Genomic DNA, 25647 nt, shown 5'->3' with positions numbered 1-25647 from the left:
CCAATTCACACATCTGCAAAAGGTCAACGGACTTTCAACCCTGCGTGACTAAGGAATCCTTACTCCTATGCCCGCACCCGACGTTCCAGGCAAAAGGGTTGCCCCCGTCCTCCCACCCCAGGTTCCCTAGGGTGTCTCCCTTTGAGGTCCCTTTATCTGCATCCCCTCCTTCCGAGTCAGGATGTGTTAGGGAGGTTTGAGGAGGTCAGGGGCTGGCTGTTTGACCAACCTGGCCCAGGGTCTAGCACGTAGCAGGGGGGGTAAATAAATACCTTTGAAGAGGACAGGCGGGATAGTGGGCAAGGCTCACCGCCAAGCCCTGCGACAGATAGGCTGGCCCAAGGCCCCCGCACCAAGTGGGTGACCTGACCCCTGGGGGAGGGGGTCGCTGTGCCCCACTGGCCTAGGCGGTCAGACTCCCCGGCTGCCCTCCGCCCCCCCAGAGCACAAGCGTCCTGGGGATGTTGATTGCGGCCGAGGGGCTGGCGGGCGGATGGACGGGGGAGGGCCCGGGAGGGGGCTCCGGGGCCCAAGTTCGCGCCTCCCTCCCCGCATCCCACGGGCAGCGGAAGCGATTATTCCCACCGGTGTCTGGCGGGGCCAGGGGCGGGCTCACACCCCGAGAGCCACGGGCCTCCCTGCGTCCACTCCTTTGATCGCCCGCCACCCAGGTCCCCTCCCTGGGCCCTGGGGTCCGTATAACCGTAGTCTGTGCCCTGCTCGGTGGCACAGCAGAGTCGGGCAGCGATGGCCGCGGCAGGGTCCCGCCAGTTCCAGCTAGCGGACAGCGCCGCCTTCCCGGCGTACCGGCCAGTTCACACCGGCGGGACGCTCCTGCCGCCCCCGAGCCCCGCCACCGCCCTGCTGCACCCCGCGAACCCCTCGGGCCCCGGCCCGGATCGCGGCACCCCGGCCGCCTTTGCCGGCTTTCCGGGAAGGGCCCCCGGCACCGCCGCACTGCCCCCCGCCCGCCTGGACCCGCCCGCGCCCCCCAAAGGCGCGGCCGCCCCGTCGGCCTCTCAGCGCCGCAAGCGCACGTCGTTCAGCCCCGAGCAGCTGCAGCTGCTGGAGCTGGTTTTCCGCCGGACCATGTACCCCGACATCCACCTGCGCGAGCGCCTGGCCGCGCTCACGCTGCTCCCGGAGTCCAGGATCCAGGTGAGCGGCGCGCCCTGGGTGGAGGCCCTGGGGTCGGTGCCCGCGCGGGGACCTGAGCCGCGGTGACCCCGACTCTGAAGCAGGGACTTCGCGAGGCTTCAGTGAAGTGCGACTTGGGGGGGGGGCCCTCGAGGACCTGTTATTGTCTGGTATGATTAGGGCCCCTCCCAGGGGGCTGGCTGGCCGGCCCCAGGAAATGGTCAGGAAGTAAATCCTCAGCCGAAAGGTGGTAGGAAGTATTTTCCCACTTCTTCCTGGAAAAGGAGGCAGATGAGGCCCGGCTGGGCTTTCCCTCCGGCAGAAGGGCAGAGGAGCGACGGCAGCCCGGGCTCACCAAGTCACCCCGGGCCGCAGGCGGCAGTCTTGGCAGGTGTTGGGTCTCAGAGTTTGGTTCAAAAGGATGTAGCATCTTGGGGTAGAGCTGGAAGCAGATGAGCGTGTCAGAATCTGCAAACTCGAGTGCAAGGTGCGGTTGTGGCTTAATCGAGACCAGAATCCTGGAGTCCGGCGGTAATGAGAAAGTCGCCTGCCGCAGCCCCTTCGTCTGAGTCCAAGCGCAGTTTTGAGCAGGGACGCAGTTTTAACTCGGGGGGAGAGGGCGCACTTGTGGCTCCGCACCCCGGTGGGATACCCGTGTCCCTTTCAATAGCTGGCACGGAGGCTTCTTCCAAAGCAGGACACCTTCAGGATTTGTTGGGAAACAGTGAGCAGAAAGCGAAGTCCATTGAGCAGAATACCTCCTTGATTAACTTGACAGGGGAGTACTTGTACTTTAAAACACTGATTGTCTGAATTATTTTAAGATCTATCGTCTTTAAGCATAATAGTATTGTTTCCCCCCAGTGGAAGTGCTTTTATTTCTGAGCCCCAATTCCTGGAGCCAGGAGCTGGGGCATGTTAATCTGCGGCTTCTGAACCGGAGTCCGACCAAACGCCGTTCTTCTGTCCCCTCCCGCAGGTGTGGTTCCAGAACAGGCGCGCCAAGTCCCGGCGCCAGAGCGGGAAACCCTTCCAACCTGCAGCCCGGCCTGAGCGCCTCCTCCCCCACGCTGCCCACGGAACTGACGCGGGGCGTTTGCGGCCCCAGCTGCCTCTTGAGGTGGATGTGAACTGCCCACCCGATTCCAACAGGGTCGGAGGAGGCGGCTCTGACCTTAGCTCCCAAGGTCAGCACTGTGAAACCTATTTGCTCCCGGAGGACACTGGTTCAAAGCTGGACTCCTGGGAGGAACACATCTTCTCTGCCTTTGGTCACTCCTGAGGATCCTGGAACTCAGGATACGCTCAGAGGAGCCACGGGGGACTGGCAACCAGGGAAACGCGTCAGAACGCTGTCCTGTCTGGCTTCCGTGTTAAGGACACTCCATGGGAATCTTGGTGATGGTTTTGGCAGTCATCTGTCACCTGGGGAGGTTCCTCCCCTTTGCCTCTGAGCCTTGGCCCAGGCTCTTTTGTTTTTTTTCTCTGTGGCACCCCCCCCCCCACACACACACACACTGGAAGTTCTGGCTTTGTTTTCACCTGCACATCTCCAAACGCAGGCTCTATTCGGTCTCTATCCCTGTTCCTTCTGGCCAATCCCTGTTGTTATTTTTTAACTGATTTTAAAAAAACCTCATTATCTTCTTAACAAGAATGCCTGAGCTTGACTCAGTTTCCCCTTGGGCTGAACAGCTGCCGTCTTCTCATGCCTCCTGAAAGGTTTATAACCTTGAACTGTAATCCAGGGGTGTCCAACCTGTGGGCGTCTCTGGGACACACTGGAAGAAGAGTTGCCTTGGGCTGCCCATTAAATACGTTGCGACGTGTAATCACACACAAAAATATCTCATCATGTTTTAAGGAAGTTTATGGTTTGGGTTGGGCTGCATTCACAGACACCCTGGGCTGCAGGTGGCCCACACAGGCTGAACAGCCCTGCAGTCTCGTCCGTCCCCATCAACCGCCAACCCAGCACCAGGGCTCACTGCTTTTCAGTTTGGTCTGTCATCTTTGGTCTGTCAGCTGTAGCTTCACTGATTCTGTGTCCCGATTATCTCAAGAGCTCCCTCCATCTAGGTCGTCAGCTTCCAAAAAATTACTCTATTAGGTCAGATAGGTAAGCTGCAAAACAGGAGTAAGTTTTTGTACTACTGAATTAAAATAGAGTTTTGGGTGTGGTTTTTAAAATTGTTAAGACAAAAAGTGTGGAATACTTTAGACTCTAAAGTCTAAGTACTTTAGACTTTAAAATCAATCATTCAAACAAATGATTGATTTTAAAAACTCAACATAGTTTTTTAGAAAGTAAAGCTAAAAGTTGGTTAGGTACAAGCAAAGCCATGCAAAAGGGATTTAATAAAGACTCAAACACCCTCAGGACAAAATTAAAATAACTGTAAAAAAAAGTTCATTGAATTCTTTAAGTCACATATCCAAAAGATTTTTTAATAAAGCCCTATGTGTAGAAATAAGAAAAGAAAAGTTACTGTCTTTGGGAATCTGTAGCAGTCTCCAACTGCTACCAGATTATAACAACCTTCGGTAACCCCTCAGACACATGACAGCTGTGATGTGTCAGAGCAGGTATGCAGACCCTCTAAAGGTGACCCATCCATGAGTTATGCCTCTGTCTCAAAGACATGTCTTTTGGTTTCTGGAACCAAACAAATACCTCCTTCCAAACACCGGGGAAACCCTTCTCTCTGAAGTCTGAAACTTCTGCTGGTTTTAGTTTTGTACCTGTTACTTCAATTATCCTTAGCACTTGTTACTATGCTCCTATGCAACTTTAGTGCATTATTCAATGTTTCCCACAAATGTTTTGTTGTAATTCTATTAAATAACTTCTGTCCTTTAGGCAGTGTTTTGCTCCAGGGTTGTTCAGTATAATATATTATGGGGCCATGAAAAAATTTCCAAAAGAAAAACATCTCTTATACCAGCAGGCTACTGTGCTGAAAAATTTAACTTGGTTAAAAATATATCTTTGGCGTGATCGAAATCTAGTCTCATGAGTCTTTTGGTTTCAGGAGATCTCTCTATCCCAATTTATACATTAAGAACATATGTAAATTACTGTTTCTAAGTTAGCCTGAGATAAATTACTGTTTTGCTATTTTGAGGGTTTTCAAACCGCTGAAGGCCAAAGGAAACTGTATGTGAGGTAACCAGAGAAGAGGTTTCTTTGTAAACTGCGCTTTGGAGCAGGCTAATGAAAAGCTGTGGCTAGGGCCACCACTCACGTTCGGTGGTTACCTGGAAAGCCTGAGCTGGGCTGAATGTCCCAGAGATTACATATGCCAGTGGCCCCAATATTCACAGAGGTGGTATGCAAATGGCTTGCACTTCCCAAGTAGCAAATCCACTGTTAAAAGCAACAAGGACACAGTTCAGGCTTTGGCAGCACACTTGACTTTGGAACCTTGGAAACTGTTGGAAACCACAAAGGAGATAGTGAACATCAGCGGTTATTTCAGGTGCTGGCCACGTGCCAAACATCACGCTCGGGGCCGACGGTGGGGGTGGCCAGGTGTCACAGGCCTTCCTTTGCGTTTAGACTTTGACAAGGCCAAATAAGACACATTCACTGAGAGACCTAACACTTTAAACTTAGAGTCCACTAACGATCACATTTAAAAGCAAATTTTGTGCCCTGGCTGGTATAGCTCAGTGGATTGAGCGCGGGCCTGCGAACCAGACGATCGCGGTTCGATTCCCAGTCAGGGCACATGCCTGGGTTGCTGGCCAGTTCCCAGGAGGGGACTCATGAGAGGCAACCACACATTGATATTTCTCTCCTTCTCTCCTTCCCTTCCCCTCTGTCTGAAAATAAATAAATAAAATATTTTAAAAAAATAAAAGCAAATTTTGTAATTATCTTATTAATTGTAGTGTTGCATTTATACTGTTGTTGCCCCCCAGGGAACACTTTTAAAAATTTTGTTGCATGATCTTCTCAGAACAGTAGTCTGTACTTCTTTCAGACTCCCAAGAGACCCTAACTGCTAAGTGTGTTACAGGCATTCTCTGTAACACACATTCTTAGTCCTCACAACTCCCAAAGAAGGTAGGGGCTATTATTTAAAGATCGGAAACTTAGGTTAAGTCACGGTTCACAACCATGTGGCTAATAAAAATGACAGCCGGGACTCAAACCTAAGAGGAACTCACTCGGCTGCTTACCCACCACCACGTGACGCCTCCTATACCAGCCTGGCCTTATTAAATCTGGGTTAGTGAAGACATCATAGGTTTAAAGGCAACCCCCTCACTAGAATTTCTACATCCAGCTGATTACTGTCTCATCTTTCAAAGTGCTCACCATGAAAGAACACACTTTTATTCCAGTGCCACTAATGTTAGAGCTCGTTTGAGACCCGCGTTTGTTCATTCGCTCCACAAATATTCGGTGCCTATGAACAGATGTTTTGGCAGGGCCTGGAAACAAAATGATGAGAGAACCAGAGACAGCCCTTCCCCTCACTGGGCACAGAAGGCAGCTGGGATGCAAAAGAAATATAAAATCGCAAATGTGACACGTGCTGGAAGGAACGGTAGGAGGGCCCCGGAGGTGACGTGTTGTAGCCAAGGGAAGCTTCTGAGGGAGTGATGCTGAAGGTAAGTGGGCTACAGCTGTTATTGGGGTGAGGGAGAGAGGTACCCCGGGGCTCTGCATGTGCACAGGCCCTGGGGAGCGAGGAGCAGGATGGAGAAAGTGGCTGGGGGAGGCCAGGCCATGCCTGGCTCTGTGAGTCTTGTACAAGTTCTGGATTTGTCCTGAGAGTCCTAAGACTTTAGATGGGGAGAACAAGAGCGGTCCCACATTTTAAAGGTATTGCTCAGTGACCTCGGAGAAGGACCGAATGAACCCTGGGAGCCGTCAAAGCAGGAGACGGCCGCAGTGTGCTGGGCCAGTGGTGACCGCAGCTGGGCGGAGTTGCAGTGATAATGAAGCTGGAGAAAGGTGCACGGATCGAGGGAAAATGTGTGACAGGCCAATCTTTTGGTAGATTCTCCACGGTAGCAAGCGAATCTGATAGCTGAACTAATTACAAGTGATTCGGAAGCAAACCGACCTCACCTGTGACGCGCTTGCTTGTTTGCTCGGTCTGGCTTCCACAGCTTTCTTTAGAGCTGCACAAAGCCGTCTCACTCCAGCTCCCGTGCAGATGACCCAAAGGACTCCTTTGGACGGCGCTGATTTCTTCTTCCCCACACGGAAATAAAATTCAAACGTATTCTTGGGCACAGTTCCTGCTGTTGATACATGACGGCACCGGAAGTCACCAACAGCACTTTTTTGGCTCATGTGTGCAAAATGAGTAGGATTTAAGTGTGACAAGTAAGCCTTAAGAAATGTAAAACGTAAAAAAAAAAGTAAGATATACTTACCTAATGCTAGGCAGGCCATACTGAAACTGACCTTTCGCTAGGTCTATAGTAAGACCAGTGACTTACCTGCTCATAGTTTCCCACAGTGATTTAGGGATGGAAGACAAATCCTCGAGATAATATTGGATGGTATTGTGGTTCAGAATAACTGGGTAATTAATCTGTACTGTCTCCCCTAAANAGCCAGGGCCATCCACAGCTTTCTTTAGAGCTGCACAAAGCTGTTAGGCAGTGGCCGTCTCACTCCAGCTCCCGTACAGATGACCCAAAGGACTCCTTTGGACGGTGCTGATTTCTTCTTCCCCACACGGAAATAAAATTCAAACGTATCCTTGGGCACAGTTCCTGCTGTTGATACATGATGGCACCGGAAGTCACCAACAGCACTTTTTTGGCTCATGTGTGCAAAATGAGTAGGATTTAAGTGTGACAAGTAAGCCTTAAGAAATGTACAACGTAAAAAAAAAGTAAGATATACTTACCTAATGCTAGGCAGGCCATACTGAAACTGACCTTTCGCTAGGTCTATAGTAAGACCAGTGACTTACCTGCTCATAGTTTCCCACAGTGATTTAGGGGTGGAAGACAAATCCTCGAGATAATATTGGATGGTATTGTGGTTCAGAATAACTGGGTAATTAATCTGTACTGTCTCCCCTAAAAATAAAATGTAGTAGAAATTACAATTTATTAAAACTTCCTAAGTAGAAGGAATACTTATCAGCTTATATTAATTAAATAAAAATGTAGACAATATTAATTTTCATAGATCAATTTATTTAGAATTACAAATATTAAGAATAAAAGATTTATGCTTTTCTTAATTAACATAACAGTTGAGCTAAATATAAACTCTGCACTAAAGTTCTGCAGTGGCACAGAATATGGGAGCATTTTTAAACTATACAAAAATTTCAAATGGAAAATAATCTTGTTTCCGTTTTATTATACATTAACATATAAAAAGCCTCATTTTATGAGACATCTAAAAGAATTAAAGCCACTTCTACAGCTATATCTTAAACTCCAAATCTGAAAACAATTTATTATATTTTGACTTTATAATATTCTATATTAAAACAAAGAGAATTCCAAATACACACTTTTTACAAGATTAACATTTTAGGCAAGGTTTTCCTTAAAAACCAAACAAGAAAACAAAACCACAACCAAATACAAACCTTTTTTTCTGTATTTCACAGCACTGGTTATTATATGTTTTCCTTATAAAATCTTTTTACTTTATAAATGGTATACTGTTGGATTTTAACCAGCAATCTGGTTCAAAATTTGTGCAAATAAACAAAAATACGAAAATAGTGTGTTATCAGTCTTTCCTTTTTTAATAAATCTCATAACGATAGCGCTTTTTGACCTGAATTGACAGGAAAAGACATGCCAAATCCACCTGCTGAAATTCAGCGTTTTGCAAGTTACGTTTTTTTCCTGCTCCTTCATTTTCTTTCAACAAACAAGTTTCTTTTATAAATTATGATAAATTAAAATATTTATTATTATAAAACGGTCTACAGAACCACGTCACATTGCAAGTACACGCTCTCTATACTTGCACAGTCCGTATCTCCCATCTGCGCGCCGGTGCCTCCCTTCAGACCAGGGCTTCCCGACCTCGCGATGTTCTTTCGAAGATGGCGGTGGAGCCAATGAACCGGAGATACCATGTTCTCGATGGAACTCCCACGCTGCCATGCGTGTGCACGAAAAGCCCGTTTCTCATGTTCTTCGTTACAGCTGTCTGCGTGTGTAGGGTTGAATTCATGCACATTAAAGAAAAGGGTCAATGTATTCTTCCATGAAATCCTGTTCAGACATTTTCAGTTTAAAAGCTACTGACTGATAAACATACATAATACAAGCAATGCTACTGCAGCTGAATAATGAAAATAAATAAATACAATCATGGTCAGCTATGCTGGCTTAAGAAGCAGTACGGTACATTAAAATGCCTTATTGGAGGTTGAACTTTCCCTGTCTTCCAGCAGCTGCGTTGTTTGGTGTTGGCAGCCAACAGAAAGGAAACGAACTTCTCGCAGACAATGTCTATGCGGCTGGGGTCACTCAGTCTTCTGCTCAGTCTCTGTTGGTATTATTTGCTGCAAAGGCATGTAAGTTTCCCATCTGGCTCAGGCCACTCTGAATATGTGCAACATGGATTTCTACATTATTCTGAAAGCAACTAAAGAAAGAAGAAACATGGTTAGCTGCTTTATTTCACAAAATTAAAAACAAATTTTTAAAAAGGAAGAGCTTAATGTTGGTTGGGAGATAGCTAAGACAGGGATCCCAGGGAAGGAATAAACCTCCCCTTTACACGAGTCCTAATTCTATGTCAGAAGTCACTGAAAAAGTACATTCCAAAGAAGAAGGAGCTGAGGAGGGCTGGAGAGAGGGCGGACTCTGATCGGGGACTCTCTAGCTCTAAATTGGACCTCCACGCTAAATCAAAACCTAAGTACTATATGTCTCCTAATTCCTTTATATTAAAAACTCCACCCTGGCTGGTGTATCTCAGTGGATTAAGTGTGGGCCTGCAAACCAAACAACTGCAGTTCAATTCCCAGTCAGGGCACATGCCTAGGTTGCAGGCCAGTTCCCAGCAGGGGACGCACGAGAGGCAACCATACATTGATATTTCTCTTCCTCTCTCCTTCCCTTCCCCTCTAAAGATAAATAAATAAAATCTTTAAAAAAGTAAAATAAAATACATAAAAAAAAACTCCATGTGAAGTTTCTATTCTACCAGACTGAATATAAATGAAAAGCTCTTTTACAATTTATTTAAAGGATACAAATCATATAAATATTGGGTTGGCCAAAAAGTTTTTTTTCTGTAAGATGGCTCTAGTAGTGCTTAGTTGTCTTTAACTTCATTCCAAACAATATTGTTAGACTGCATCATGACAGCTGTCGTATCAGCAGGCATTTACAAGAAAATCAAAGTTCGTGACTTTTTTGTATAGTCATTTGAATACTGAAAAGAGAAAATATAGATAACATTTTCTGCATATTATGTTTTATTACCTCAAGAAAGGTAAAAATGCAACTGAAAAGCAAAAAAAAAGCTTGTGCAGTGTGTGGGGAAGGTGCTGTGAGCGAGTGAATGCATCGGAAGCGGTTTGTGGAGGCTGGTGCTGGCGGTTTCTTGCTGGATGACGCGCCGCCGTCGGGAAGACGGGTTGAAGGTGAAGCGATCAAATTGAGACATCAATTCAGATGGCTGACACATTCAAAATATCAAAATCCATAAAGTTATTGGTGAAAATGAAAAAGGTGTCTTTTATTTCTTATGGAAAAATGAAATAAACCTTTTGGCCAACACAATACTTCACAAATATGCACAATTCTTAAAACTTGTACTGGAAATCACTATAAATTTAATATAAAAATTGTTAGGGTTCAATTCCCAGTCAGGGCACATGGCTGGGTTGCAGGCCAGTTCCCAGCAAGGGACACACGAGAGGCAACCACACATTGATATTTCTCTCCCTCTCTCCTTCCCTTCCTCTCTAAAGATAAATAAATAAAATCTTTAAAAAAAATTGTTAGGGTGCATCTAATGAATTACCTGATATTAGAAGCATCTATTGAACTCTTGATATCATTCAATGAATCTGTGAGTGATTTGAATTCAAAGGAATTCAGGTCGCCTCCTTCTGCTAGACACTAAAGAAAAAAAATATTTCAAAATTTAGTTGAATCACAGTTCAACTACATACAAGAAAACACCTGACATAATTTGTTATAATTATTTTAGCAACAAATGAGCAAAGTTTGTTTGTTTAGGTATCAAAAGTAAGAAAGTACTGTCTCCGAATCGTACCTTAATTTGTAATAAAATGGCTGTGAGCCTGGAGATCAAGTTTGTCAGGTTTTCATTTTCGACGCAGGGCTGTCCTGCGGAGGAGTTCGCGTGCCGAACGATCTCCTGGGCTTCTTCCTCGCACCTTCGCCTCATATCTGTAGGCTGGTCTGCGGGCTGGAGGCCCTGGTCTGGGGCAAGCTGCACAGACGGTCGAAACATAAGCTGCATGTTCATAAGGCCGCATCGTTTGTGTGCTGTGCTTCGTTGCAGATTTGGCTGTTTACAAACCAGCATTTATAACAAAGAGGAGGGGCACTCTTACCTTAGAGGCTTTTTACTCCTATACTAGTTTTCTAGAGAAAAGAGAATTCTAGATAACTTTTAACCCAAATTCACTATTTACGGCTTATTCCATTTGACTTAACATTTGATCTCTGTGTATATCTAATTCCTTTCCCTTATTCTCTTTTATCCCTAAATACTCACTTGTATTTCCTCAGTACAAGGACATTCTCTTACACAAGCTAGTGCAATTATCACACTCAGGAAATTTAACACTGATATAATACCATATTCTAATAGACTATCATCAGATTTCGTTAACTGACCAGTGATGTCCTACACATGGCTATGTTTCCCCTTGAATATATTTGGTTGTCGTGTCTCTTTAGATTCCCTCATTCTGGAACACTTTCAGAGTCTTTCACAACCTTGACATTTCTGAAAAGCACCAGCCAATTGTTTTGTATGGGCCCCTCAGTGTGGGTCTGTCCGTCCCCATGAGTCACTGAGGTGTCGCAGTCCGGGCAGGAGCACCACGGCGCCGGCGACTGCTGTTTCACGGGACGCCGTGATCAGGAGGCACAGGCGCTGACCTGTCCCATTACCGGGACGCCACCTCTGACTGCTCGGTTAAGGTAGTTAAGTGTCTGCCGGGTTCCCCACAGAAAGTACTTGTGAAGGAACGTTTCAAGGCTCAGTAAAGATTTTGTTCCTTGTCAAATTTTATCCACTGCTTTTAGCATCTGTTGACTCTTGCCTTTACCAATCTGTCCTACAATGGTTGGCAAATGGTCTTTCTTGTTCCTATTGTTCCTTCTACGTTCAGTAGTGGGTATTTTACTATAAGGACTTTTCCTTAAAAATTAGGTAATTAATTATTAGTGGACTCATGGACCTCATTTTATTCAGTGGGTTATAATCTCTTCCTGTAATTACTTATGCTGAAGCTCACACATCCCGGATTTGGCCAGTGGAGACCCTGTCAAGCTGGTTCCTTTTGATATATCCCCTTGTTTGGGGGGCACATTTTACTTCCTGGCACAAGGAGATGGTCCAGGCTCGCCTTCCACTTTCTCTGCCCTAGCTCTGGAACCAGCCCTTTCCAAGGAGCCCGGCCTCCTTCTATTGGAGAATAGTGCTCACAGACCGAGACTTGGGTGCCAGGTGTGTTCAGTGGGTGGAGTGGGGTGTCGTTGCTCTAGGCTCTCTCAGCACCCACCCACTTAGTTATACCCATGTTATAAAAATAAACCATTAATTCATATAGATTCTTTCCTATTCTAATCTAACCTAACGAACCACGGGTTTGTTCTAGTCTCCCCCTTCATTGACAGGGCAAGACCTGGCTCCCGTTCTTCTCGATATACTTGCTTCATCATCGGCTCAGTCCCAGAACAGAGTTTCAGAATTGCTGATCCTTTACCACTGTGAGAGAAACTGTACCAACTAGAGTTCAATATTTGTTTAAAGTTTGGTTTACAGGGTATAGGGCCAAAATGCTGTGTCAAAGTTATATGGATTTGTGTTGCCCCCTCCGGTGTGTTTACGCTATCCCTTTGACACACAGTCAGGCTCATTCGTTTGTATTGCGTTTCAGAGCTTACCCATATTTGTTGGGGAAACAAACACTTGAGAGAAATGTCAGTCCTTCTCCCCTCCCCTCCCTTCCCCATTCCCAAATTATAACAGTTTCTGGCTTATCCTTCCTGTGTTTGTTTTTGAAAGACGAAGCAGATGCATGTATACTTTATTTCTGCTTACCCAAAAGGTATCATACTATACGTACTTTCTGTACGTTACTTTTCTCACTGAACACACCCTGGAGGGCCCCGTACCAGTGAATGCAGCCCGTCCGGGTTCTCCGACAGCAGCGTGCGCTACGGTATGGACCACCAGACGTTAGCGAGCCAAGCCCCTGGGGCTGGGCATTCGGGACTCATATCCTATTTTCCGATTACCAGTAATGCTGCAATGAGTAGCCTTGTCCTCCAACTCTTTCTAAAAAAATTTCAACTGAGGTTTCACATCACTCCATGAAAGTCCACAAATCATGAACTGTATGGGTTACTGAATGACCACAAACCAAGTGTGCCTCAGAAACCAGTGCCTAGACGAAGAGAGCGAGCACCGCCAGCCCCCAAACCCCTCCCAACATCGTCCCCCAGTATAACCCTTGGAGGGTAGCGACCATCCTGCCTTTGGGCATCCCGGACTGGCTTCTGGCGGCTTTTGAGCTTTACATAAATGGAACCATGCATTACATATACATTCTTTTGTGTCTGGCTTTATCGGTTCAACGTTATGTTTGTGAGTTCATCCATGGTGCTGCGTGTAGTTGAGTTCATTCATTCTCCTTGCTGAGTAATATTGCATTGTATAGTTTTATACAAAACTTATATTTATATTAAAGTTTCATACAAAACTTTATATTTTGTATAAAACTGTATAGTTTTATGACAGTTTATTGATTTATTCTGGTATCGACGGGTATTTGAGTGATTCCTATTTCTTGGCTATGATGAACAGTGATGCTGTGAACACTCTAGTGTGCACCTTTTGGTAAATACCTGTTCACATACATGTGAGGTATATGCTCAGGAGTAGAGTTTCTTAGTCAGAGTGTTCTCTCTGGTCTGTTCTTATTTTAAAATCAGTATTATACCTCCACAGGAGTATTCTGAAAGCTAAGTGATTTTACTTCATCAGATAATGAGCCCATCCCAAACGACCCTGTGTAAATCACGAAGTTATACAGAGACTGATGAGCAACCCACTGCTGCATGACCAGCTCGGCTGCGCCATCTCGCCTTGCTCGGTCTGCACCTCTCCCAGCTGGCTGCTGGTCCAGAGGGGACGTGCACCTGATAGGACAGCACATTTTGCTGTGCAGTGTGATAACCACTAGAAAGATAAAGAAAATAATAATTGACGGCTACAGGAATGAGTAAAATACACTCAGTCTAGCGGAGGGTCACCACAGCTCCTTCCCCTCAGTTTAATTCTAGCATATTGACAGTATCGCTCATGGCCGATACATGGGACTCATCAAGGCTAGTGTCTCAAAAAGCTAACTGTTTAGGAACCTCACACCACTGATAAAGGTGGCTTACAGGAAACATGAAACCTCTAAGGAAAAAATAAATGCAGGAGCACTCTAAACTCATCTCAATCATTTCATTCAAATTTTAGGTGAAACTGTCGAACCACATTCAAATATAGTTTCACGTGCATGATAATGATAATTCACAAATAACCCTACAACCTATGTGTTTGTAGTTCCACATCCACAGTTCTAATGTGAAGTTTAAAGGAGGAACAAAACTGTATGCACAGCATGATCATAACCTAGTGAGAAAATGCAAAAATAAATAAATAAAGATAAATATATATAAAACTAAGGACAAGTAAACCAAAATACGGTCTTTGGAGCAACAGAATTAAGAGTAATTATTTTTCTAAATAATATTTTTTTTGGTGTGCTGTATTAGTTGTAACCCAAACACGTGATGAGCTCACTGGATACACAGCACTCCGTGACACTGATGCTATAAGGAATACAAGTGTGTAAAATATAGTTCTGCTAACAAGTTTTATAAAGATATTGGCTCAGTCTGGATTTTCTAAAATGTAAGGTAACAGTATTAAGCTTCAAACAAGAAAGTGTAGAGGGCACAGCCCCGCAAGGGAAATTCACGCAAACCACCTACCTCATAGCAGAACTGCTGAACTTTATGCAAAACTTTGTTTAGGTCCTTGTTCAACTGTTCAAGCTCTAGAACAATGGTTGCGTAACTCCGCTGAAATTCAATGCCAATGGGCATGGAATATGATTTCTGAGAAGACAAGAATCAGATTTGGATAAGGAATTTTTTTGAGCAGTACAATTTTAATGATTTAATAAGAGGTCTGACTTATCAGGTACCAACGAAAGGTTATTGAAATTGTCAACACTCAATGACATCTTCTTGCGTGCATATTATATATTGCTTATTTATTTATTTTTAAAAGATGTTATTTTTATTTTTATTTAGAGAGAGGAAGGGAAGGAGGGAAACATCAAGGTGTGGTTGCCTCTCACATGTCCCCTACTGGGGACCTGGCCTACAACCCAGGCATATGCCCTGACTGGGAATTGAACCGGTGATCCTTTGGCTCAAAAGCCTGAGCTCAGTCCACTGAGCTATGCCAGCCAGGGCTATTTTTGGAATTTTCATTTGGTCCTTTTTATTTTTGTAGTTTTCAGCCCCCAACTAATAGTCTCATTTTTTCTAGTATCTTTAAACAAATTAAGCATCTAAAATCTAGGCCTAAAAATTCCATTATCTGGAATATGTCAATTTTCTATACTACCTTTCGGTATTTGTTGGGGTTATCATGTCTCCTGTTGTGTCTGGGACTTAAAATGAGGGTTAGACACTATACGTTGAATATTGTGGAAATAATTTGACGTCTAGTGTGATGCCATGTTCCTTAAAGAGGGCACAGGTACTTCTGGTGGGCTGCTTAAGGCCCTAGAGTTCTACAATCTCTTAGGTCAGTTTCAGAGATGTGCAATCTGAAGCTTCCATGTTCCAGATTCCAGCCCACAGCACAGAAGGTTTGCCAGATTCTCCTGACCTTTGGCGGGTCTTTGGACTCTGATTTTTGTCGTCCCTACCATTGTAAGCCACTCAAGAATGAGACTCAGCTTCTAAGCCATCTTTGAAACTTGCAGAAACCCCTGAGTAAAAAGTCAGGCTTCCTCTTCTGAGTTTACATCTTTTCCCACATCCTATCCCTGTAATTATTTAATGCCTGGTTAATGCTCCAGTGTCTTCAAGCAGGTTATTTTTATGTTTTATTCCAAAGGAAATAGTTATTCTTATCTATTTGGCATAGATAAGAACAATGGGTCACCTTTGATTCCTAGTCAGGGCACATGCCTGGGTTGCAGGCCAGGTCCCCACTTGGGGGCGCACAAGAGGCAACCACACATTGATGTTTCTCTCCATCTCTTTCACCCTCCCTTTCCCTCTCTCCAAAAATAAGTAAATATTTTAAAAGATATATGACAATATATTTTTTATTTTTATTTTTTTAATAATGGTTAACATTTATGAATACTTTTGGTATGTTCTAAGCACTTTTCCCACATTTACTCTTTTTTCACACATTTGGCTTTTTTTTTTAAAAAGATTTTATTTATTTATCTTTAGAGAGGAAAGGAAGGAGAGATGAAGAGAAATATCAATGTGTGGTTGCCTCTGTGAGTCCCCTGCTGGGAACTGGCCTGCAACCCAGGCATGTGCCCTGACTGGGAATCGAACCGTGATCCTTTGGTTCGCAGGCCCGCGCTCAATCCACTGAGCTACACCAGCCAGGGCCACATTTGGATTTTTAAAAAAATATTTTATTTATCTTTAGAGAGGAAGGGAAGGAGAGAAGAGAGAAATATCAATGTATGGTTGCCTCTGTGAGTCCCCTGCTGGGAACTGGCCTGCAACCCAGGCATGTGCCCTGACTGGGAATCGAACCGTGATCCTCTGGTTCGCAGGCCCGCGCTCAATCCACTGTATATTTTTTAAAAAAGAAAGAAAGGTTAATACATATCACCTAGTCTACCATTATCAAAAACAAAAGAAAACTTAATTTTTCCGAAACAATATATTCAAATTCTTTAGAAATGTGTTTCATTTTCTCCCAATAATGTGGGTAAATGCCACACTTAAATTCTGTCACTGGGTTGAAGAAGGGATAGGAAGAGGCAGACGCTGAATCGATCTCTTTTTTACTGCATCTCACTCCTGCACTCCTCCACCATACGCACGGCTCTGTGCCTGGGGCCTCGCCAGGGCTCCAATGTGCAGCCTTTAGCTGCATTGGTTTTTGTTTCATCCAACGCGTCAGAGAAATTGAGAAAATCTTTCACACCTGATTAAATATCTGCTTCTATTTATTCTACTTATTCCTTTTGTACTTACTCTGTGTGAAATTGTAAGGGTTAGGAAGAAAATGTGTTCAGCCTACCATCTTAAACCAGAAGTTTCATCAAACCTTTAAAATGTTCAAGGTTTGGTAACCAATCGAGGTTTCTCTCCCTCTCTCTATAAACAAACAAACAAACAAAATCTTAAAAAAAAAGAGTAGAAAACACTAACTAAGCTAAGGCAAGCCCACTATTTTAAGGCATGGAACCTGGACAATGGGCAAAGTCCTAGCTAGTGATATGAACGTGAAATGCATAAAGATGGACGAGATGATACAATTTATCACAGAAAATGTAATGGAGGCACATAGAGTAAAAAGAAACAGAACTAGTGGATAAGAATTAAAGTCCAGTAGGAAAGATTTTAAACAACATTTTAATGTCACTATGTTATGGCTAATTTTTTCAATCTTTGATAGCCCATTCATCTGATAATTTCATATCAAGTCTAAATGGGTTAAATAGAGACCAAGAAGCCTGTTTTGGTACCTGTACATAGCTGTATGATTTTAGACTAAAATCTCTTGACATTTTTGGTCTTCAGTTTCCAATTTCACAAAATGATGGATCTGAATTAGATAATTCAGATTTTAAAAATTCTACAACCATAAAAGAGGACTGCTCCTCATTCAGTTACATATCTACTTATCCAGCTGGCCCTGTACCATCTCTGGCCATGTCCCAGAGATGACTGATGTCACAACTCCCTATTCCTGCACTTGTGACAGATGGCTGTAACACTCCGTCCCCCAGGTCCAGCCGCTGAGCTCTCCCTCACTCTCATATTTCCGTGCGGTCATTCTCACTCTACTGGAGATGGTGTGGTACTGGAGGTGAGCTCTATTCCCCACCCTATAAATCCATGAGCAAGTTACAATTTTCAACAGGGTTCAACCTGAAACCTATGTAATTTTATTAATCAATGTCACCCCAATAAGTTCATGAGAAATAAATAAGATAAAACAAAACGCAAAAAAAAAGTTCAAAAGCTTTCTTGGTATCTTCTACACAAAAATAAACAAGTCTGATAAATCTCTCGTATGAATAAAACTGGCTGTCATATTTCTGGACTGATCAGGCTAATAAAGTAGGATACAGGCTGTCCAAATAACCTGATGATGCCAACTTATGTATTTCCTGATTTACTTACTCTGCATCACTTTCAACAACCCCTGTTAATATGACTTCCTTAGTTAGAGGCACTAACCGAGGAGCTAGGGATTCTATGCGCACGTAAACTGTCAAAGAACCTAACATACCCACGAGCCTGTTCAGCTGCACAGGCAAGTGCACAGTGAGGGCTGGGCTGATGCCTGGACCGAATTGCTCATTCACTTACCATGTGTTCAGTGGGACAAGAGGTAGTGACATCAAATGAGGATTTAAAAATAACATTTATTTCAAGGTGTTCTTCCATAAAATATTTAAAAATCTTTAGACATAGAAGCCCCCACCATTTTAAAATTTGACAAGCAAAGAAAAAGAAAAACCTTACCAATTTTTCTGCATCTGTGTTCATTTCCCTTAACTTCTTGATATGTTCCTTTTTAATCATGAGAATTTTTGATAATCTGGTCTATAGAGAAAGAAGACATATTTTGGAACAAATACAGGCATTTAAGTGTGTCAGACATCAAATTGCCAACTTTCCACTAAGACATTTTAGCAGTAAATTTTAGTGTTTCCATATAAATATAGCACAGGCCTTTTATTTTATTAATCTGATTGGCTGACAAGAAAATATCTAAAAGCCACTGTAACTAGGACATGTCGAAAGGATTAAAGAGTCTACCTGGACAAACGGGACAATTCGTGGACCAGTAAGAACAAAAGAGAATGAAGACTGCAGTGGGCGGAAGCACAAATTCACTAAAACCTATAAAGTAACCTCTGTTAGAGAATGCTAGTGACTAAAGTCATTATTCTATAAACTGAAAACAAAGAATCAAACATGTATTCTGTCTTTTCTATACAAACTAAGCCATTAGGTAACCAAACAATAGATTAGGGAAATCTTTCTTTATAGAATTGTTTCAGTAAAGAGTGAGGAAGGGTTGACAGAATGAGAATAGCATCATTTTACAGTCCTAATAAATGACGGACCTAGGACTGATACACAGTGCCAGCCAACATGATATTAAAAAAAGAAAACATGTCTCCTATCAGAATATATAACTATCTGTAAAACCCATCACATAAACACAACTAAACCAACCAAATAAAAAACCCAAATCTAATCAAAACCACATATCCAATGAGCAATTTACAAAAAATACAAAAAACAGAACATGTTGACTGATACCACAAGGATTCTGCAAAATCCAGACTATGGGAGACTCTATGGGCAAATAATCCAGTTTCTTTAACAAATAAATTATATGGAGAAAGAGCATCCGATATTTGAGGGGAAATGAAAAATGTAACTGCCAACAGGATATCTGATACTATTATTTTTGTTAGCTTTTTAGATGTAACAATGGTATATTATATATTAGTTATGTTTCTTTAAAAAATAAGAGGCCTTACCTCTTAGAGATACATAATGTAAAATATTTACAGATAAATGATATCTGTCTAGTATTCACTGCCAAATAATACAAAAGGGAGAAAGTAGGTGGGGGTAAAGATGAAACAGGACTAGTCGGGAGTTTTTTTGTTTTTTTGTTTTTGATACATTTTTATTGAATTTAGCCAAGAGTTCTTAATAAGCTATAGCCAATAATGGATACATAGAACCGCATTATACAATTCTGTCTGCTTTTATGTACTTTAAACTTTTGATACAAAAATTTCTTAAAAATTGGCCTGGTGAGATACGTTACGTACTTGTTCCCACAGACCTGTATTTATGGCTCAGTAGGTTCCGCTCTCCTTTCTCTAAGTTACTGAGTTTTTATGGAAATTTGTGTGATTTTTTTTGGAGTTGGAAGCAGTAAAAGATGAGATGAAGGCAACAGTCTCTCTCTCCCCTTTTGTGTTTGTTTTAGTTTTGTGTTGCTTATCTGTTCTTGATAGAAAATCACTGTTTCCTTTTAATTATTTTCAAAACTAAGTTCTCTATAACAAAGCAGACAGATCTTTTTAGATTCTTCCAAATCCCTAACCCTAGGATAAAAAGTTCCCTCAAAAAGAAAATTCATTGTAAACTATGAATTATGAAACTTGCAAAATATTTTAATGTTTATTTTAAGAAAAATATCAGAGGCCCTGGCTGGTGTAGCTCAGTGGATTGAGCGCGGGCCTGCGAACCAGACGATCACGGTTCGATTCCCAGTCAGGGCACATGCTTGGGTTGCAGGCCAGTTCCCAGCAGGGGTCAGTTCCCTGCAGGGGATGCACCAGAAGCAACCATACATTGATGTTTCCTTCCTCTCTCCTTCCCTTCCCCTCTAAAGATAAATAAATAAAATATTTAAAAAAAAAAAGAAAAATATAAGAACATATCCATTTATTTATCCATGTACTTCAAAGCTTAATATTTACAAGAACAAACCTGAGTTTCATAAAACCTTACATACTACAAAAGACAAAAGGCCTTTTATTTTTACCTCTCAGGCTAAAGTAATAATTGGAACCGTTACATGATTTAACTAGGCTTAACATATGTAGATTATGAAGTTAAGAAATGAAGCCCTAGCCCTGGCTGGTGTAGCTCAGTGGACTGAGTGTGGGCCTGTGAACCACACGATCGCAGTTCGATTCCCAGTCAGGGCACATGCCTGGGTTGCAGGCCAGTTCCCAGCAGGGGACCCATGAGAGGCAACCACACACTGATATTTCTCTCCTTCTCTCCTTCCCTTTCCCTCTAAAGATAAATGAATAAAGTCTTAAAAAAAAAAAAAAAGAAATGAAGCCCTGAAATCAAACACCTAAGCATCAATAAAAGTATCAGCACTCTAGCCCTGGCTGGTATAGCTCAGTGGATTGAGTGTGGGCCTTCGAAACAAAGGGTCACTGGATCGATTCCCCCTCAGGGAACATGCCTGGGTTGTGGGCCAGGTTCCCCAATAGGGGGACATGTGGGAGGAAACCACACACTGATGTTTCTCTCCCTTTCTTTCTCCTTCCCTTTACCCTCTCTAAAAATAAAAAAATAAAATCTTAAAAAAATATCAATACTTTAGTTCAGTGGTACTCAGTTTCTGGCTCCCCCTGTTGGTGAACTGGTGAATCAATCTCTCTCATTTGTTTTCACTTTCACTATTTAAAGAAAGCATGTCTTTAAATGACAAGTGAATAAGTTATGCTTTTCTATTTGTGAAAAGCATAACCTTTGGCTCTTTTCATAATTTAAACTTTTTATGTAAAAATATCTTATCTACCTTTGGGAGCCAAAAGGCAAAATAAAATTCTATATTGTAAGGAAATTTAACAACATATGACTGAGAAATACAAAATAGTATGTACATATACACAAATGATTAGACTTTCCCTCCAAATAACATCAACTGCAAAAAAGTAAGACAGAATATTTTAATGGATCATGCTGTATAACATAACACATATAAACTTTTTATTTATAAAGACTGTCCCAGGCCAAAGTATTTTTTTTCCAGTTTTTCTTTTCAAACATTAGACCATGATTCAAACTAAATAATTTAACCTAATTTTCTAAACAAACACCTCATTATATTCTTAAGAGTAAGGGTATTTAGGGAAACTGTTATATATAATAATTGTATACTTGTTTCAATTTAGGCTTAGATTTTTTTTAAAGATTTTATTTATTTATCTTTAGAGAGGAAGGGAAGGAGAGAAGGAGAGAAGTATCAATGTATGGTTGCCTCTCGTGAGTCCCCTGCTGGGAACTGGCCTGCAACCCAGGCATGTGCCCTGACTGGAAATCGAACCGCGATTGTGTGGTTCGTAGGCCCACGCTCAATCCACTAAGCTACACCAGCCAGGTAGGCTTAGATTTTTTAATGAATAGCTATCTGCAGTCTCAGAAAGTTCCTCCTAACCAAAGAGCTAGCCAACACATCACAGCTGTTCAGTTGACTGATAATGGCAGGATGCACTGAGATTATGAAATAAAAGCTTTATACTTATACAAGTTATTAACAGCTTACCACTCAGAGTTTCAGAGCACAGGCTAGAATGTGAGGGTCCTTAACATAACAAAATAATAAGAACCAAACCTAACAAAAGCCTAACAGACCTCTAAGTCTTTTTCTGGCTGTTATAACTTTCATTTTTAAGCTTTGATGGAAATAAGAAAGTTCTTAAAACCAATACAATGATAAAAAACATTTAAATATTAGGTCCTAGGAAAAATTTCAACTTCAATAACACAAAAGACATTGAGTTTCTTAACGAACAGTCAAGATATTCAGAACAATGCTCACCACTTGGATAAGGAATTCTACTGGAAAGCCACCCAAGGTTTCGGTGTCGGAGCCCGCAATCTTACTTCTCCAAGGTGACTGTCCTAACAAAGGGTCATTATCCTGTGGGTACAAGCAGGAATCATTTAACCACGGACTGTTCCAAAGGAAGGATCTGATATTTAGGTGAAGAGTAAATTCTACTATAGTTAATATTATATTAAAAATCCACTTTTTCCAGCAGTGATGACCTCCCCACGACCACATGCCTCTTGCAAAGGATCTCCTTCACCCCTCTCCAGAAGAGAAGGAGAGGAAACACAAGGAGAAGCGCCTGGTGCAGAGCCCCAGTCCCTACTTCCCGGATGTGAAATGCGCAGGCTGCTACAGAATCCCCACCGTCTCTGGCCACACACAAATGGCAGTTCTGTGCGCTGGCTGTCCCGCTGCCCCGCTGCCCCGTCAGCCCGTGGGAGGAAAGGCAAGGCTCGCGGAGGGCACTCCTTCAAAGGAAGCAGCACCAAAAGTGCCCTGAATCGAGATAAATGGGGAGTCATCCCAATACACACACTTTGGATACAAAATATAAAAGTAAAAATCCTACCCCAAAATTTCCGGAGTTGAAGCAACTATTTATTTAAAATCTGACAACTCAAAATAATGTGGGTACCTCCTCAAGTTGCTGTAATAGATGTAAACATAGTTCACAGTAATAATAATCATTCAAATTACTGATGACATTTTAAAAATGTTACCGTGGTTGGTGCCGGGAGAAGAGGAGTATAATGTAATCGTGGTGGAGTCATTAAATATCGAGAAGGCCGCTGTTTTTGTCCAAAGGCAGCAATTGGCATTGTCTCATGAGGCTCATTACTCTTCGGGGATAAAAAAAAGTCCATAAGACTTGTAGAACTTTGCCAATCATTACATATTTCTGCATAATATATATACACTAGCTCATATGCTATGATTTATCAGATGGTATATTATCCTACAAAGATCAAAGGACTAGAACTTAAGTCAGAGTATGAAAATACTCTCCTACCAAAAGACCGGACACATAAAACAAGAGAATTAAGAAAAGAAAAAGACAAAAAGATTGAAACAGAGGATCAAAGATTAATATGGAATATTAAAGTGTTCTACGGCCACCCTTGGTTGTCTGTCTGTTAAAGACTATCTCAATATTACCTACTATAATTAAAGTCAATTCTCTGGCCAGAGAGAAATACTTAGGTGATGTCATAAAGGGTATTACGCTGATGGAACAGAATGCAATTTTTCTTTTTTATAAAGATTTTATTTATTTATTTTTTGAGAAAGGGGAAAGGAGGGAGAAAGAGAGGGAGAGAAACATCTTGCCCCTTGCGCCCCCAGCTGGGGACCTGGCCCACAGCCCAGGCTCATGCCTTGACCAGGAGTCACACAGGCGGCCATTGGGTTTGTGGACAATGACGAACTTACTGAGTTGGTCACACACCGATGTGACCAACTTTTCTTTTTTCGTGACCAAAGCACACACCAGTCCGGGCCAACTTGTCTTTTTTTTGAGAAGGGAGGTTGAAAGATTTCATCCTCTAATGAAAAAACTTAAGGCTGTGTACTTTGATGTACATTTAGTCCAAATGGTCTTTCTCTCTCAATTGTCCTCCAAAAATTATGTTTGATAGGGAAACCCTCACAATAAACAGTCATAGTTTTTAAAAAGTTCATATCAGAAAAGGAAGATTCTTCTATTTTTGCACTGAGCAGATAAAGAAATTTTAATTTTTAATTTTAAGCTCATAAACCTTAAGCATCAGGTTTATAACAAAGAAATGGAAAAGGGAGCCTAAGGGGGAAGAATTAAATTTTCATAATGCTTACAGGCAAACCTTTTTGTTGTAATAAGTGCATTATTCACTGTTTCAAACCTTGGTTAGACGGCATGGGTTTATTCTCAAAATGATTTTAACTCATCAGAAAGGTGTATAATTTTCATGACTTTGCTAAATCAGCCATGATCATGAAACAATGGCCCTGTAGTTTAACGGACTGCAAAGGAATCTGAGAGCTCTAAATCCTAGTCTCACAGTCCGGAAACCAGCTCTACGGCCTGGCCGCATTACTTACAGTAATCTGTAACGACTAAGGTCTCCGTTTCCTACCCTGTGTAATTCTGGGGATAAAACAGGAGAATAAATGTTAAAGTGTAAGATGTTCCTTCACACTCTAAAAATCGTTTTGCAGGAGAACTATAACAAAACAGCTGGAACGAAAATGTTCTGTAGCTTATTCCCCGAGATGATGTGTAGTCAGGAGTGATCAGTTCTGTCGCTCTAAAGCGCTATTGGTTAAGGTACAACAGAGAAATGCTCGATTCTCAAAACTGTGGGAGACTTAAGTACAGTTCGGCCCCAGGGGTCCAGTGCGCAGGATGTGGAAGCCCTGAGAATCTTTTCCTCTGTGACCTGACATCTTGATTCTATCATGTAACACAATCTCTAAAAACACTCCGTTACGTATTTAATGGGCATAATATACAAACACATACGAAATACTCACAAGAACTTCATAGTCAGGGATAGTATGGGTTCCAAGCCCCGCCCTATCAAAAGTTACTCGGTAAGTGGCGTTGTAAGTATCCACAGCAGCTATCTGTCCAGTGAACAGGCCATCGTGAACTCCGCGTAATCGCGCTGAGAAAATAACCAAAAAAGGCACCATGATGTATGGAAGTGACAAGGAATTGTTGATTATAACAAGCATCTAATTTAAAATGTAGAAAGTACAGTATTGTTGTTTATCATAATTTCAAAAATTAGTATACACTTTATTTTCAGTTTAAAGAAAAAAATTTTTAAACAAAAAACAAAACTATAAATGATGATCCTATGATCCCTTTTGATATATGAAATCACATATCTACCAAACTTATAAGAAAATATTTTGAAATCATTGCTTTAAATTCTGAATTGCAAAAAGAAAAAGTCAACAAAGGAGCTTTGGTCATTATGCTAATGAGTGAAATGGCAGGTGTAGTTCCACTTTAAAGAAAAGACAAGGATGCAGTGGCCCGAGACTGCTCTCCTCGGAAAGGCCTGACTACAGGGTGGCATCGGGCACCGGAACCTCCAGAGTACTCCCACGCTGCTAACGGTGGCTCCCCGAGCCGAGACTGCTTGTGAGAGTGATGCGGTTTGCGCTGCACGCCTGCTTTCCTTCGGGAGTCTGCAGTTCCAGCACGTGCGAGCAAGGGTGCCTATGCGAGCAGCCCCCAGTAGAAACCCTGGGGACTGAATCTCCAACAAGTTATTTGGGCAGACAACACCTCAAGTGTGTTAGCACTTTTGTTGGACGTATCAAGCAAGTTGTGAGTGACATACAGGAAGGGGGTCCTTGGAAGCCTGAACTAGTTTCCACTGAGCTTTTGCTCTGCGCACCTGTTCCCTTTGCTAATTTTGCTCTGTATCCTTCTCTGTAATAAGCCAAAGCCACGAGTGCTGAGCTTTCTGAATCTTCCTAGTGAGTAGCCAAACTCAGGGGACCCCTCACACAGAAAAATTTTTATGTCACTATTATTTAAATGCAGTCTGAAATAACACCAGGAAAATCCAAGCAAACACCCAGCATGCGTGAAAAACATAAGAATAGCATTTAAGGCATTAAACTAGACAAAGTGACACATTTTATATGGGTTAAAAAGTACAATACACAATATCGTTATAATAGAACACAATTAT

At 42.4% G+C, this 25647-nt stretch overlaps 2 protein-coding genes across 4 annotated transcripts in view; one reads left to right on the top strand and one right to left on the bottom strand.

The window, feature by feature from the left end:
* The first annotated feature begins 651 nt into the window (after positions 1–651).
* MIXL1 (Mix paired-like homeobox) lies at positions 652–2419 on the top strand. Its single transcript, XM_037069431.1, has 2 exons — positions 652–1158; positions 2117–2419. Exons 1-2 carry the CDS (start codon positions 748–750, stop codon positions 2417–2419), a joined length of 714 nt encoding a protein of 237 aa, XP_036925326.1. The 5' UTR covers positions 652–747.
* Positions 2420–7914: 5495 nt separating this feature from the next.
* LIN9 (lin-9 DREAM MuvB core complex component) overlaps positions 7915–25647 on the bottom strand; it is a 46876-nt gene continuing 29143 nt past the window's right edge. For all 3 annotated transcript variants that reach the window (XM_037069443.1, XM_037069445.1, XM_037069446.1), the window contains 8 exons: positions 24470–24603; positions 22681–22800; positions 21947–22048; positions 18097–18177; positions 14344–14469; positions 10373–10552; positions 10118–10215; positions 7915–8728 (listed from right to left, as the gene is read on the bottom strand). In XM_037069443.1, coding sequence (XP_036925338.1) covers positions 8623–8728; positions 10118–10215; positions 10373–10552; positions 14344–14469; positions 18097–18177; positions 21947–22048; positions 22681–22800; positions 24470–24603 — 947 coding nt within the window. In that variant the 3' untranslated portion in view covers positions 7915–8622. The remainder of the gene's footprint in view (positions 8729–10117; positions 10216–10372; positions 10553–14343; positions 14470–18096; positions 18178–21946; positions 22049–22680; positions 22801–24469; positions 24604–25647) is intronic.

This window comes from Sturnira hondurensis, unplaced genomic scaffold (assembly GCF_014824575.4).
Source record: "Sturnira hondurensis isolate 20B ecotype Veracruz unplaced genomic scaffold, ASM1482457v3 Scaffold0018525, whole genome shotgun sequence".
Classification (NCBI taxonomy): domain Eukaryota; kingdom Metazoa; phylum Chordata; class Mammalia; order Chiroptera; family Phyllostomidae; genus Sturnira; species Sturnira hondurensis.
This window is presented reverse-complemented; position numbering and strand designations above follow the sequence as displayed.